The sequence below is a fragment of the Oryctolagus cuniculus genome, chromosome 20, assembly GCF_964237555.1.
Source record: "Oryctolagus cuniculus chromosome 20, mOryCun1.1, whole genome shotgun sequence".
NCBI classification, from domain to species: domain Eukaryota; kingdom Metazoa; phylum Chordata; class Mammalia; order Lagomorpha; family Leporidae; genus Oryctolagus; species Oryctolagus cuniculus.
The window spans coordinates 24370216-24384250 of record NC_091451.1 but is presented as its reverse complement, the minus strand read 5'-3'; the positions used below and the strand labels follow the sequence as shown (position 1 = coordinate 24384250).

At 42.9% G+C, this 14035-nt stretch overlaps 1 protein-coding gene across 47 annotated transcripts in view; it reads right to left on the bottom strand.

Moving 5' to 3' along the window:
- Nucleotides 1-14035, bottom strand: part of NRXN3 (neurexin 3) — a 1789124-nt gene that overhangs the window by 1275510 nt on the left and 499579 nt on the right. For 29 of the 47 annotated variants that reach the window (XM_070065303.1, XM_017349372.3, XM_017349370.3 and 26 more), the window contains 2 exons: nucleotides 12683-12984; nucleotides 6754-6915 (listed from right to left, as the gene is read on the bottom strand). In XM_070065303.1, the coding sequence (XP_069921404.1) occupies nucleotides 6754-6915; nucleotides 12683-12984 (464 nt within the window). Of the gene's footprint in view, nucleotides 1-6753; nucleotides 6916-8791; nucleotides 8816-12682; nucleotides 12985-14035 lie in introns of all 47 variants that reach the window. The other 18 variants (XM_070065300.1, XM_070065299.1, XM_070065301.1 and 15 more) reach the window with 1 other exon arrangement.

Sequence of the window (14035 nt, the reverse complement as noted above, 5' to 3'; positions counted from 1 at the left end):
GCTTTCCCTCTGTCCTATCAGATTCAGCATAAAAGAAGGATGAGATAGTCTAGTCTGTCCCAGAGGTCTCAGACAGCACTAGGGCTTCTCCATAAGCAAATGGGGGTACCAACACACTAGGGGAGAAATCACAGATTCAGGAAAAAGCAGGATGGTGTAAGAAGAACCAAGTCAAACAATGTAAAGATCCAACCCATAAGAGGTTATTTGTAATGGGCTGGAATAAGCCTCTGGCCCAGATGAATCTGGTAGAGTCATTACCTGTGCAACTTAGACTTGGGCTCACTTTGCTCCACCGCACTGCCTCATCCAACAGCAACAACTCAAGGGAGAAATGTACATCCTGAAGGGGGAGGTTGCTGAAAACTCAAAGGGCATGAGAAGGAAGAGATTTTCATAGAAACTTTAAGATTCAAAGAGACATTCCCCTGGTCCAGTGCTGACACTGATGGACCATGCTGTCCATTCCTGCTCCTCAATCACTCATAGCAAAAACATACTTCACGAGGAAGTAATAGACAGACTAAGTTCAGTCTTTAGGGAATTAAGGCCTGAAGGATAAGACACCAATCTGACAAGTGTCATCCTACTGCTTAAGATCCTTCAAAGGCCCCCCAGTACGTAGAGAATAAAGTCCAAGTGTGTAGTATAAAATAAAGCTCTCTGTGAATTTGTCCCTACCTAAAATTTCCAAAACTGCTAATCTTTCATTGTATGTCTTGAAATTATCAACCCGTGTATAAGATCCTAGTTCACTCTGTGAGTTACCTTACCACCATCCCTTGTTCACACGGCCCCATCATCCTACAGCACCACTTCCCCCTTCTAAGCATTTTCAAGCCTCATCTTGAACACTCTCCTCCATGGAGCCATTCCTGAAGTCCAGGATATATTAAGTCCTTCTTTGTAGTGGCACCACTACAACTAAGAATGTCTCATTCTGTGCATTAACTGCCTTTTATTGAAAGTGTGTTTGTATCTCTCTCCCCTAAGTATGAGGTTTCTAAAACAAGAAGTATTTCTGAACCATCTTTGCATCTAAGCTCACCATAGGCATGTTGCTGTGTCCCAGTATTTGTGGGATGAGTATTCATGATCCACCAAAGACTCCCTGTTGAAATCCTAACCCCAATGCAATGGTACTTGAAGCAGGGCTGGTGGGATTACTTAGGTCATGAAGGTGGAGCCCTCATGAGTGAGATTAGTGCCCTTCAGAAAAGCACTGCAGAGCATTCCCTGCCATTCTTGTTAACCTTGGGGAATACAAGAAGGACACAGCAGTGTGCTAACTGGAAGAGGCCTTCACAAGAATCTGACCATGATTGTAGATTTCCAGCCTCCAGAGCTGTGAGAAGCACTGGTCTGTTGTTCATAGACCACCCAGTCTATATTGGCTTGTATAGCACCCTGAACTAAGACACTGTTGATCTCAACTCCAACACTTCGACAGCTCTGAGGTTATCTCAGCCATTCACTTACCTATTCCAGACACACTTCCAGACTTGTTTTATATCAGGGGTTGTTCTAGTTACTGGGGAAACATGTGAACAGACAAAGCCTATGTCCTCATGGTGCTCACAGTTAAATAAAGGGAACTTGACAGTACCAAACCAATGACTGAAGGCAACCAGCAATGTAATGAATACAGGTGGGCAGGATTGCTTGCCATTGTTTTAGAGAGAATTTGAGTAGGGCAAATCCCAGAATATTGTTTTCCCTGACAGTGATTTGCTAATATGCATCTGCCAACACATATTCACTTGCATTTATATTCATAACTCATTTTATAAGACATATTACATAATCCTTAATAATAACTATTATAGAAAAACACCATTATTGTATAATGCCATTAGGCTTAAGTTCATCATTTCATTTGCCCTTAGAAGAACACTACAGAGGTCTTAGCAGTCTGTGCTGAGTTAGGAAACTCAGACTCAACACCAAGCCATACGCCCAGTGATAGTTAGCATTCCTCAGCAGCTTTTCTGATTTTTTTTTTTTTTTTTTTTTTTTTGGACAGGCAGAGTGGACAGTGAGAGAGAGAGAGAGAAAGGTCTTCCTTTTGCCGTTGGTTCACCCTCCAATGGCCGCCGCGGCCGGCGCGCTGCGGCCGGCGCACCGCGCTGATCCGATGGCAGGAGCCAGGAGCCAGGTGCTTTTCCTGGTCTCCCATGGGGTGCAGGGCCCAAGCACCTGGGCCATCCTCCACTGCACTCCCTGGCCACAGCAGAGAGCTGGCCTGGAAGAGGGGCAACCGGGACAGAATCCGGCGCCCCGACCGGGACTAGAACCCGGTGTGCCGGCGCCGCTAGACGGAGGATTAGCCTAGTGAGCCGCGGCGCCGGCCTAGCTTTTCTGATTTTAAACCTAGAATTTTTTTATACCAGCACTTTTACCTCAAAACCTATTCTGTCCTATTCCTACAAGACAGGGTTCCAATTCATTCTCATATAATATTTCTCTCCTAGCAGCTAACTGGGGATTCTTGAAAGATTCAACTATTGCCAGGTGATCCCAGGATAGTCCAGTGGTCAACAATGCCTGAGAGCATTTCTCTAGGAAAGACACTTATTAATTTACAAACGTGTAGTTACACTCCACTCAGTAAATAGTTATAGAGAATCCACCAGGTGCTAAGAACTATTCTGGGAGTTGAGGATACAACAAGATCAAAAGTAAGCTAAACATTAAAATGTGAAAACATAAAGAGAAACAAGATGCTGACATGGAGATATTTAAGTGGCCAAGACTCTCATACTGATAGTGAGGGTGTGTATAGAACCACATATCTTGATGATAACTAGGACACCCTTGATTTTGGCTTTTACAGTGCCATGAAGTTAAGAGATGTGTGCACAGGTAAAACTGGCTTTGACACAATAGCAGAGCCAGAACAAAGACTTTAAGAATAAAGAACCAGAGTTCCAAGATAAAACCTATTTAGTGCCACACGTGATGAAGTATCAATGATCTGGAACAGAAATCTGCCAGTCCCTTCTTCATGTCCCAATCTGAAGAAAATGTGCATAGGAGCACCCAGGTCAGCTAAGGGTAACTTAGACCTACAGATGCTGAGAAAAGACAGAAGTCGAATGAAAGGTAAAGAAGAAAAGAAGGAACTGTGAAACACTGAAGGAACTGTTTTAAGGTTAAATAGCTGAAATGGATGCGTGGGATTTGCAAGGAGCTAAATTCCAACATAGCTGCAAGTTCTTCCTGTTTATCAAGTTCTTGAAGACAAATGCCAAGAACAAGAGAAGAATTTCCCACATCTTCTCATAGAAAAGTGAATTGCAATCATTAAAAGGAAAGAATAGGCCAGGGCCATACTACTCTGAAAGTTATCTGTTCAAAGAACTCGCAAATTGGGAAACCTCTGAGTCTCTTAGAAAGACTATCAAGCTGTATGAAGGGAGAGTTCATGGAATTATGGAATTAAAAGCACAAATATCACATGTTTACTCTGATTCATGGTAGTTAATATACAGAGTATACAAAACATTTGAAGTATATGGGTGAAATTGACATCTTTGGATTTAATTATGGTTTACAGCCCTTGTCTATATTCCTGCTGAACAGTGATCCTACTAATTTGTACTTTTTGAACTCTATTTAGTGAAGCATCAAGCCTTTGACTATAAAGTGAATTAGAAATGTTATTGCAAAAATTTAAAAAGAAATCAAGGAGAGGAACAAAGGGAGGGGGGAATAAGGGAGAGAAGAACAGAAGTATCATATTCTTAGAATTGTATAAAAGATTTACATTAAATCTGTTCTCTTTGTATGAATAAAATGTAAATTTAAAAAATTTATTTCTGTGTAACAGTTTTTAAATCCATTCACAGCTTTTTAATAATAAGCATTTTCCATGAACTTGTGAAGACCCCACATACATCAAAAGCAGAGTGGGGTGGAGACAATAAAGTTCTCATTTGCCTACTACTTTTCTCATGTTTTAGACTTTCCTCTTTCTAATTTGGTCTGCATTGAAAGGCAGATTTGTGCTATGAGCTAAGATATGGGTACAGTGTTTTATCATCAATTATAGTTTTTTTCTACTATTATCTTCAGAACTGCTTTTAATTTTTAAGCTATTAACTGACATTTGTCTTTTTAAAATTGTATTTGAAGGACAGAGAGAAGGAAAGAGAAACAAACATCTTTCATCCACTGATTTACTCCCCAAATGCCCAAACAGCCAGGGCTAGGCCAGGCTGAAGCCAGGGTCCAGAACTCGATCCAGGGCTCCTTTGTGAGTGATAAAGACCCAACCACTGGCCGGCGCCGCGGCTCACTAGGCTAATCCTCTGCCTTGCGACACCAGCACACCGGGTTCTAGTCCCGGTCGAGGCTCTGGATTCTGTCCCGGTTGCCCCTCTTCCAGGCCAGCTCTCTGCTGTGGTCAGGGAGTGCAGTGGAGGATGGCCCAAGAACTTGGGCCCTGCACCCCATGGGAGACCAGGAGAAGCACCTGGCTCCTGCCATCGGATCAGCGCGGTGCGCCAGCCGCAGCGGCCATTGGAGGGTGAACCGACAGAAAAGGAAGACCTTTCTCTCTGTCTCTCTCTCTCACTGTCCACTCTGCCTGTCAAAAAAAAAAAAAAAAAACCCAACCACTTGAATCATCACCTACTGCCTCTTGGGGTACACATTAATAGAGAGTTAGGATTGGGAGCAGAGCTGGGCCTGGAATGTAGGCATCCTGATATGGAAAGTGGGAGTCCCAAAGTTTCTCAACTGCTAACTCAAATGTCCACCCCAAGTAAAATTTCTGACCTAGGTTTTCTACTTGGGTGTTATAGTATATATGTATATCTTTGTAGGTGCTTGGGTGTGTGTGTGTGATTTACTTAATTCAAGTTCACACTGACAAAGTCTTTAGAGAAATCCTCCTGGTTTATAAGTCTTATTTCAAAATTTCCAGGGGTATCCTTCTAGATTAACAGATAAAAGATGCATGGGAAATTGCTCCATTGTCTGAAAACATGTAATTGAGAAATGATTCAATATAATTGTGGGTACAAAAGTGATAAAGAACACCCCTAAATCCAATCCGAGAGAAATTCCACACTCAGGGTCACCACACCACAAAAATGGATGAGTGCTCTGTGGCATCCAGTGCCTCCTCACACCCTTGGCAAGGAGAACAGCACAATCTTTCTGATGAGAGTACAATTCCATCCCATGACTTAACAGTACTTAGGAAGCTTTCAGGATTCCTTAGACATTGGATAGTTTATGCCTTTAATCTACTCAAATAGGGGTATTTCTCAGGGAAGAGGTGCTCTCGCCGACAAAATTCTTTCAAAACTAACAGTGCAATCCCTGAAGCCAGCAGAAGCAGAGGCAACATCCAGTACAGAAGAGGAAGAACTTTGAATTCTCTGAATTTGTCCTTCAGACTAAGAACAATATGAAGCAGCATGAAACAACAGGACTGGATTTTCCCTCTTTTGATCACCCCTGTCTCTCAATTCACACATGATTTATTGCAACAAAGCCCATCTGAAATGTCACTTTTCTAAAACTGACTCCCACCTAAAATTTATCTGCTTTCTCTATTTAGTCTCTGGCACTGAACACATGGTGTAAGATACTGTAATTATTCATTTACTGATCTCATTTCTCTTCCTAGATTAAAAGGTCTTTGAGCAAAGAGACCATGGCTTGCAAAGAGCTACCACCTTTAGTAACAGCACATAAAAATGTACCCAGTGATTATTTGATAAAGTGACCCATTCAACACATACTTATTACAGACCTACTATGAGTCTAGCATAACAGCTGCAATTCCTTTCTTGACATGGTTCACAGTCCAGTGACCGGAATGAATGGATGTAATGTTCCACAAATTTCAAATAACTATAATAAGAATAAAACATATGCCCTGAGAGGAGGCTCATAGCATGTCACAAGGAATTTTTATCTACAGAAAGAACACTGTTAGCTTCTCAAGGAATTTCCCTGGGGAAGTGGTATAGATATCTTAGGCAATCAAGCTTAGCTTAGATTAAGCAAAATGTACAGTGTATTTCTCTGATGACACAGTATTCTGAAAGAACTCTACCAAATCAAGTCTGATTCTTTTTGCCTCAGCAATTGACCTTAGAGACTGAACTTACACTTGACTCAAGCCCCCCTTGCTCTCAGACAGAGGTCTCAACACATCAGCTACAATAGTAATAAATGAGTAATGGCAAAGCCTCACTGCTTTCGTACAGCTACAACTAAAGGCTTTCAGGGAAGGAAAAAAAAAACCAATCTTCTGAGCCTTAATGTTATATTCTGAGAATTTTCCCTCATCTCAAATAATGAGACTCTTGGGAACACTGGGCTTGGCATAGGCAAAATAATACATATGTTATATTTTAGACAAGGTACACACCCACAAATTGAACCACTTTTAGCTAGAGCTTCCCTACTAGCTAAAGTCAGAAGCACAGCATCCAGGATTTACACATTTCAAAGGCTTTTTTCTGTTATTGTATTTAATGTATAAAGAACAGATACCTGTGGGATAAAAGTCTCTATTAGAGGAGGAAACAGAGCCACAGAGCCCCTAAGTGATACACCAACCAGCTAAAGCCTGGACCTAAATGAAGCACATCTGATTCCAAGTCCAGCGTCCTTCCTGCTACCACCTATCACCTCATGGGCTAGACTAGAGGACAGATGCAGCCATCCATCTCAGCATCTCATCTGCTCTGAAATCCCCCCTCCATAGAATAAACAGAGCCGTGTGAACTTTACCTCTTTAAGGCAGCCCATGAAGTTGTTGCTGACGGGAGAGCCGGGCAAGTCAGCGGTACTTGGGCTTCCTCCCACATAGAAGAAGTCATCTGAGCCCAGCATGGTGTAGTCCTCTTGCGTGTAGCCCGTCGTGGTGAGAATGCCATCCACAGAGATTGTCACCTGGTAGAGCGACATAGGGACAAAAGAAAAAAACCCCAGCAATGACCTTACCATCCTATCAAAATCCAGTGGCTTCCCCTGCTTGTGATGTCACTTCATTGAGATTTTGTTGAGGTATACTCTTTCTAATTTGGTTTGATTTGGATATGTGCAGCCAAGTTCCATTTTCTGGTCTGCCTCCCTAAGCCCCAAGTCTCCAGTATCCCCCTGTAGACTCACGGGAGAGTTTGGTTAGAAAGGCCAAGCTGAGCACCTTATTCCGTCCATTGCACTCTTGACTTAGTCAGGCTAGAAAATGGAACCATCCTCAGACGATATCACTTGTCTCAGCTCATTGCTAACATGATTGTTTTTTCTTAGATGATTGTTATTTATGATGGTAATGAGAAACAGCAAAGGAGACATTGGATGATGGGGTTTGTTAGGGGTTGGTCTTTGGTTGTTGATGTTTATTCCTTTTTTCTTTTCTTTTTTATTTGTTTCTTTTTTGGCTCACACCACACTGACAAACATGCATTCGGGGAGGGAAGGAGAAGGTTCTCAGTTCTGATGTGTTATGGATGACACATGCTATGGAACCCCCAGGACACCAACCCCTGCCCTCCCATGACTGCCATCACCACCACCAAAAGAAGAAATGACCCCAACCAAAAAGGCAACTCAAAATAAAGAAAGTAATAATAAGGCATGATAATAATAATAATAATGCCCACAGGGAAGAAATAGCACCCACACACCCCAACATCCATGAAAAGGATAGAGAGCAGAGAGAAAGATGGCACCTCGAAGCGTGCATACACCACACACTGACACACTCATGCGAAAATTATCTGAAGCTAAGAGGGAAGGCAGAAGAACAAAAGTAGGGGAGTAGGAAAAGGTGAGGAGAAAGAACAGAAAGAATCAAAATCCACTTCACACTGGCATGCATTATACAAACCAAAGAACAGATGGAAATGATAAAAAATAAAAAACCTCACAACTAGCAGGTAAGCTTTCCCCTGCCTACCACCTCCCTCATTATAAAAAAGGGGGGAAAAAGGAAAAGAACAGAAGAAAAAAGAAAAGAAAAAGTCCAAACCCAACCCCAACTAGATGAAGGATGGGAGGAGAACGAAGAAGATTTGGGGGAGAGAAGAAGGTGGAGTTGGGTTGATGGTGGGGAAGTTGTTAGTCATGAAGAGGTGAACGAGGAAATGCTGAGGCAATGGGGAGTCCACAAGACAGGAACATGCCATGCAGAGGTGAGATGGAGAACACAACTGGAGGGGCTCTCTTGGGCCATATGGGGGAGAAAAGTAAAAGAAGGGAAAGGAAGAGAGGAGGAAGGAGAGCTGCTTCCTCTCCAGATCGCCTGTGGCAGCTGTGGCCACACAAAAGGAAAAGAGAAAGGGGCATTACAGGAGCAGGAAGGAGAGGAAAGACAGGGGGAAGAGTGAGGGGAGAGGAAGGCACTGAGAGAAGAAATCCTCACTGTAAATCTGTCGTCCCTCATCTGTCTCTTGGAAGGTGCAAAATAAGAAAACTAAGTAAAACAAATTTAACTAAATGGGAAAACTTTCTTTTAAAAAGATTTCTGTAAAAAAACAAATTAGGGAAAAAATTGGAAACTGGAGAAAAGGAAACCATCCCCACCAAACTGGATCCAAAATACCATTTTCAGGATGGGTGCGTCCCCTTCCGTCTTTTTTAAAATTTAATTTTAAAAGAAAAACAAAGGCTTGCATTTAATTCAACAAAAATGGAAAAAGAAGAAGAGATAAGTATAAAAGAGGATAAACAGGGGGATTTGGGGAGGAAAAGGGTGGCAACACACGGCAAACCCAAAAAAAGAGACAATAAGAATGATATCTACCAGACAATGTAGTTTGTTTACCATAGCGTGTCCGATGCCTGAGTGCTTTGCGGAGAAGGGGGAAGAAAGGAAATTAAAAATTGTGAACAGAACGATTGTTAATTAAAAAAACCAAAAACAAAGATGAGTCGTTAGGGTGTTAGTACATTAGTCGGTTAGTAAAATGACACATTGCATGAATGATCTTGTGTTAGTTTTTCAAAAAAAAGGCACCCAACACAGAAAGAGAAGGTGGGGGAAGACAATGAGACCAGGACTCTATGGAAAACCTTGCCACCCTGGGCACAGCCAGGGAAGGACCTGTGCTCCACCATGCCCTCGTAATGCCCCGCTTCTTCCAAATACCACTCTGATCAGACCTCATCCCAGGTGGAATTAACACCATACTTACTTCCCAAGGGCTCTTCTGAATGAACACTGCCCACGTTCCCTTCCCGCCCTCTTAATACATACAAATCCCACCTGCTCTGAAAGAAAGCACCCCCCACCCCGTTTGTCAATCCACATGTAGATAAACAGAGAAATACCAATATGTTGGGATTTTTTTTTCACTTCTGACTACATGGATGGACGATGATGATTTTCTCCTAGAACAAAAAGAACTTCACACACTTACAGATCAAAGCCAGCATAGGAGTGCATTGTGTAGTATGTCCTGAGTTTCCATTTAAAGATCCACAGCCCCCCTGATTTTTGTGAATTTGTGCAGCTGGGGCTGGTGGGAAGTAATCTTTCTTTCCTCTTGGTTTAGAATAACTGTGTCATTAGAATGCATCAAAGAAATTGGAGTCATCTTTGTCATCCCATGAGGCTACTATTTTTTTTTTTTTTTGCCAGAATGTTTCATGTTTAAGTCTTCCTGATGCTGTTCTTAAACAATGCCTTTTAAGGTTTTTAAGCAATTCTCCTATGGAAAGTAGGGAGAATTAACTGTGATGAGAGAAGGCCAACAATTAGTTTTCTCTTTGCTGTTTTCAGACACTAAACTGTCAGAACACCCTGACCTGGGAGGCTGGAAGGTTGGCCGGCCCCAGGTTATGTGACTGGTTTAACAAAAGTGGTACAAAGAGGAAAGAATGACCTCAGTCTGAGGTAGGCAGTGGACAACCATCTCCTCCACACGCTCCCACACTGGCCCTCCACCATGCTAGGTAGGTTTTGGAACAAAGTCCACATTCCTTTCCCCCATGGAAAGTTCCAGTAAAAAACCAGCCTGTGGCCCTGTCTTGACTTAAAGGCAAAGCCATAAACTGATGACCATGAAGGAAGAAATGAGGAAAGTTCTTGTCCATTTGGTAATGAAACTCCAGGTAAACTTTCTTCAGGTGATGTTTGGCCAACAGACACCATCAACATCACCAATAAATGTGCAAGAGGCTGCCAAAAGTCAAAAATATGAAAATACTTACATTAAAATTTTATATAAAGATATTTATGAAATGATTTGAAGTTTAATTGAAATCTGATAGGGGCCTCCTACCCTTACCAATGTATCTTGTATCTTGGGGAATGCAAAAAGATTCCTATACATGGCTTCTCATGGGGAAAATAATAACCTTGGATTATTGAGCACTGAAAATATTGCAGGTGCAAAATCGACTGCTTTTCAGAGATTCGCCTCCCTTTCAACAAATTAGGTTTGCATGAAAACCCGAGTTAGGATCTCAGTGAAGTTCTGTTCTATGTGCACTTTCCCAGGTGAGATTTATACTCCTCCTGCCAAAAACGATCCCAGTGCCGCCAGGCCTCTGTCACCTTGTCTAGCAAGAGAACTGCACCGGGCTGTATCCTTGGCACCAGGGAGACTCAGTCACCTTTGAGAGAGGATGCTCAGTGTGTAAATCACGCGCACGTCACAGCGCGTCTAGCACCCAGACCATGGATGAGCTCATAATCCTACTGCAGCATAAGGTGCTTTGCATATTTAGACAGCGCACATGGCTGGGGAGGATTGTAATCACCATTTCGCAAACAGAAACAGTGCTGTAGAAAGGTCGAGGGCCTGGTCAAGGGCGTCGAGAGGAGCTGAGCCTTAGAACTGTGAGCAGAAATCTCTCAGGGTGGCTTCCCTCTAGAGACTACGACTAAACCAGCACAACTCATGTTTGAATGACAGTTTGGTTTTCCTCTCTAATTGAAATGACTTAACTGAGGCCTGATACTATTTCCAACAAGTGTTTTCAGTAGACACAAAAGCAAGCCTTTCTCAGGCAAATTGGAAACATTCTAAAGTGGCTAAGAAATATGTGGGAGGTGAGAGACAACAAATTGGTGAGAATCATGATCTAACACTGCTCCCTGGCACAGGAAAAGTCTCCTGTCCACTAAGTAAAGCCTAACAGGTATTTATTTTGTACTTGTCAATCAAAGCTGAGGAAAGGTCATATTTTGGCTTTGTTTTAGTTTCTACAGCTCGCATTTATCAAGCCCTTCTTTGTTAGCAAATGGAACTTTGATGTGCGTTCTCCTGACAGTTGGGAAGTTCTCTTCTGGGGAAGTACGGGGGGAATAATGAGAGATACTATCAGCAGTAGGACTCTTTGGCCTTAAAGACTGAACATGGAACAGTGATTCCAAAAGGTTGACTCCACGTGTGTTGAGATGACTGACGTCACATGGCAACTTCCCCCCCAGGTAGAATGGAACCTCCCACCCATGTGGCTTCCCTGACATATTGGAATATGGAAATGGACGTTCTGACTACTGGACTTTTCCAGTGTGTGCCAGTCTATGCCACTTGTTCAGCATTACTAATGAGTCATACTTTTGTCAAACAGAAAACATATGCAAACATTGGTCATTTTTTACACTTAAATGTTTACAGACGAAGGCATTGATTCAAGCATGCTGCAAAACAAAATGTGGTAAGCCTTTGCCAAAAGTTTGCACGGTGTTTTCTGATGAATAAAGGATGACTGCTACGCAACATGGCAAACGCACAAGTAGAAAAGGGAAGCAAAAGAGTTCAAACAGTGACACGGAAAACGTGGCCTTGGCACCGACTAGGAGTCTAACACTCCTACTGGTGGGAGTGATAAGGTGTTACGACTACTGTCATTGTCATTATCTGTGACGGAATCACAAACAACGTCACTTGGCTAAGGCTTTCTGAAAGTGTTGTCACCTGACGGAGTTGCCTGCTTGGAACCGACCAGCGATGAGAGTCCTTGAACATGGTCAGAACCGGCAAAGGCTGCTCCAAAGCTGGCTTTTTTATTTGGGTCCTTCCACTTTCCAGGCCTCCCAGTCAACGGAAGAGTCTCGGAGGTAGAGAAGGGGCAATAAGGTGGGGCCACCGCATCAGGGAACAGAGAAACAGAGGAATTCAGAAAGATCCCAGCTAATGAATTCCAAGGCTAGAGGTTAACATAACAACAGGAAAAAATAAATAAGTAAGTAAGTAAGTAAGTAAGTTTGTGGGGGTACTAAATCAAAAGGAAGAGAAAAAAGCAGATTTTCTGGCAAGAATTAAAATTATGGCATCGCAGCAATGGCTAACTTAATTAAAAAGAAAAATGTATTTTCAAAGACTGAAAAAATCTACCAGGCTACAGAAACAAAATGCTGTTCCCTAATTGAATTTAACAATAATGTGATAAGATTCAAATGTAATTAAGAAAATGATAAACGGAAAGCAGAATAAAAGGGATGGGAGCACTTACAATTTTTATTATCTACACAACGGAATGTTTTCCTTAAATAGCAAGCACAAATGGAGAATTGAAGTATGAGGAGAAACATATTTTAATAAATTTCCTTGTGAAATTGAAAAGACTGGGAGAAAGTTAGACTTCGATCTATGCAAACCCTTTTCTCTACACCCTCTCCATCTCACCGGACACCTGCTTCAAACCTTCCTGCCCAACTCCCCTCAGCCGAGCCTCTCTCGCACTCTCTCCCCTCAGCCATTACCTGCCGGAGGTTGCGTGTCACTTTGACATCATGCCAGGCGTTGTCGTTGAACTTTCCGTTTACTGGCTCCACAATGGCCTCGAAGGCCCCGGAGCCCAGGTTAATGACCAAGGAGACTGCACCATCCTTCAGAGCCAGGTTGACATAGTCAGCCGACTTGCCCGTGTGCAGGATGAGCCCGTTACGTTGCCAGGTCTTAAAGGAGAGAGTGATCTCATCACTGCTGCTCTGGATCGGGTTCTGAGACAGGTCGTAGCACAGGTACTCTGAACCTCGGAAAGTGGCCACATTCTCCTCCCGAGCTATGAGAAAAGAAAAAGCAGGAAACCATCAACACTTGACCTTCAAATTCAGTCTATGTGTCTATCAATGAGAACATGCCCTGAGGACAATGCCCCTGCCCTCGCAAAGATACAACCCCAGCACTACATCCAGTTCTTCCAGGAGGTTTATATCTAAATACCAGGGAAACTAGCAGAACCGGGAACTGCCGAGAAACTGTGTCCACACGAGGTGGTGCAAGAGAGCTGGCTGCCTTCCCTTTCAATTTCCCCAGCCTAAAAGCAAATTTCATGCAAAATGGTCAAGTGAGGCTTACATTGCTTTGGCTTCAGTGATGGCTTTTAAATGCTTGTAGAAGAGCTGGTCTAGAATGGATAATTAACTGTTCCAAAAAGAACTCCTTAGCTCCTGGTATATTTTATTGACCAATAACTAAAGACCAGTTGCCCCAAAAGATTTGGCTCTGATTTCTATCCATCATTAACCCACCTAACTTTGGTTTCTATGGTAGAGTCCTGAGCCCAGCAGTGGAATGTTGCTGGATTATTATGTAGGAGGTTGGACCTGTGGTGATCAAGCAGGTCTTAAAAAGGGGAACAGAAAGAAATTTGGTGATATGCTCCAAGAAGACAGCAATCCCATGCTTGGACTTGAGCAAAAGGAACCACTGCTCCAGAGGTCTACTGTATTAGAGTATGGCCACATATGACCATACTATGGTCACATTCCTCTTTGCAGAGACTACGAGTTCATAGGACCAGGCTTATGTTCCACTGGAGCCCAGACTCTCCTTAAAGACCATATCCTAGACACTGGAACCCTGTACTTTCCTAAACCCTAGCATGGCTGTCCAGGCCTCTTCCCTGGATCCATCTTTTTGAGGGAAAGTCAAGTTGCAGGGTCCAGATGTCAAACTTTGAATGGAATCAATGGAGCACTGTTTGTAGAGGTATGGGCAGTGCTTGGCCACATGGGATGGCGCAGCCACACACATTTAGATCACTCCCCTGTGACACAGTGCAGAGTCAAAGGTGGGAAAGGAAAGCCAGGCCACACGCTCTGGACTGCGAG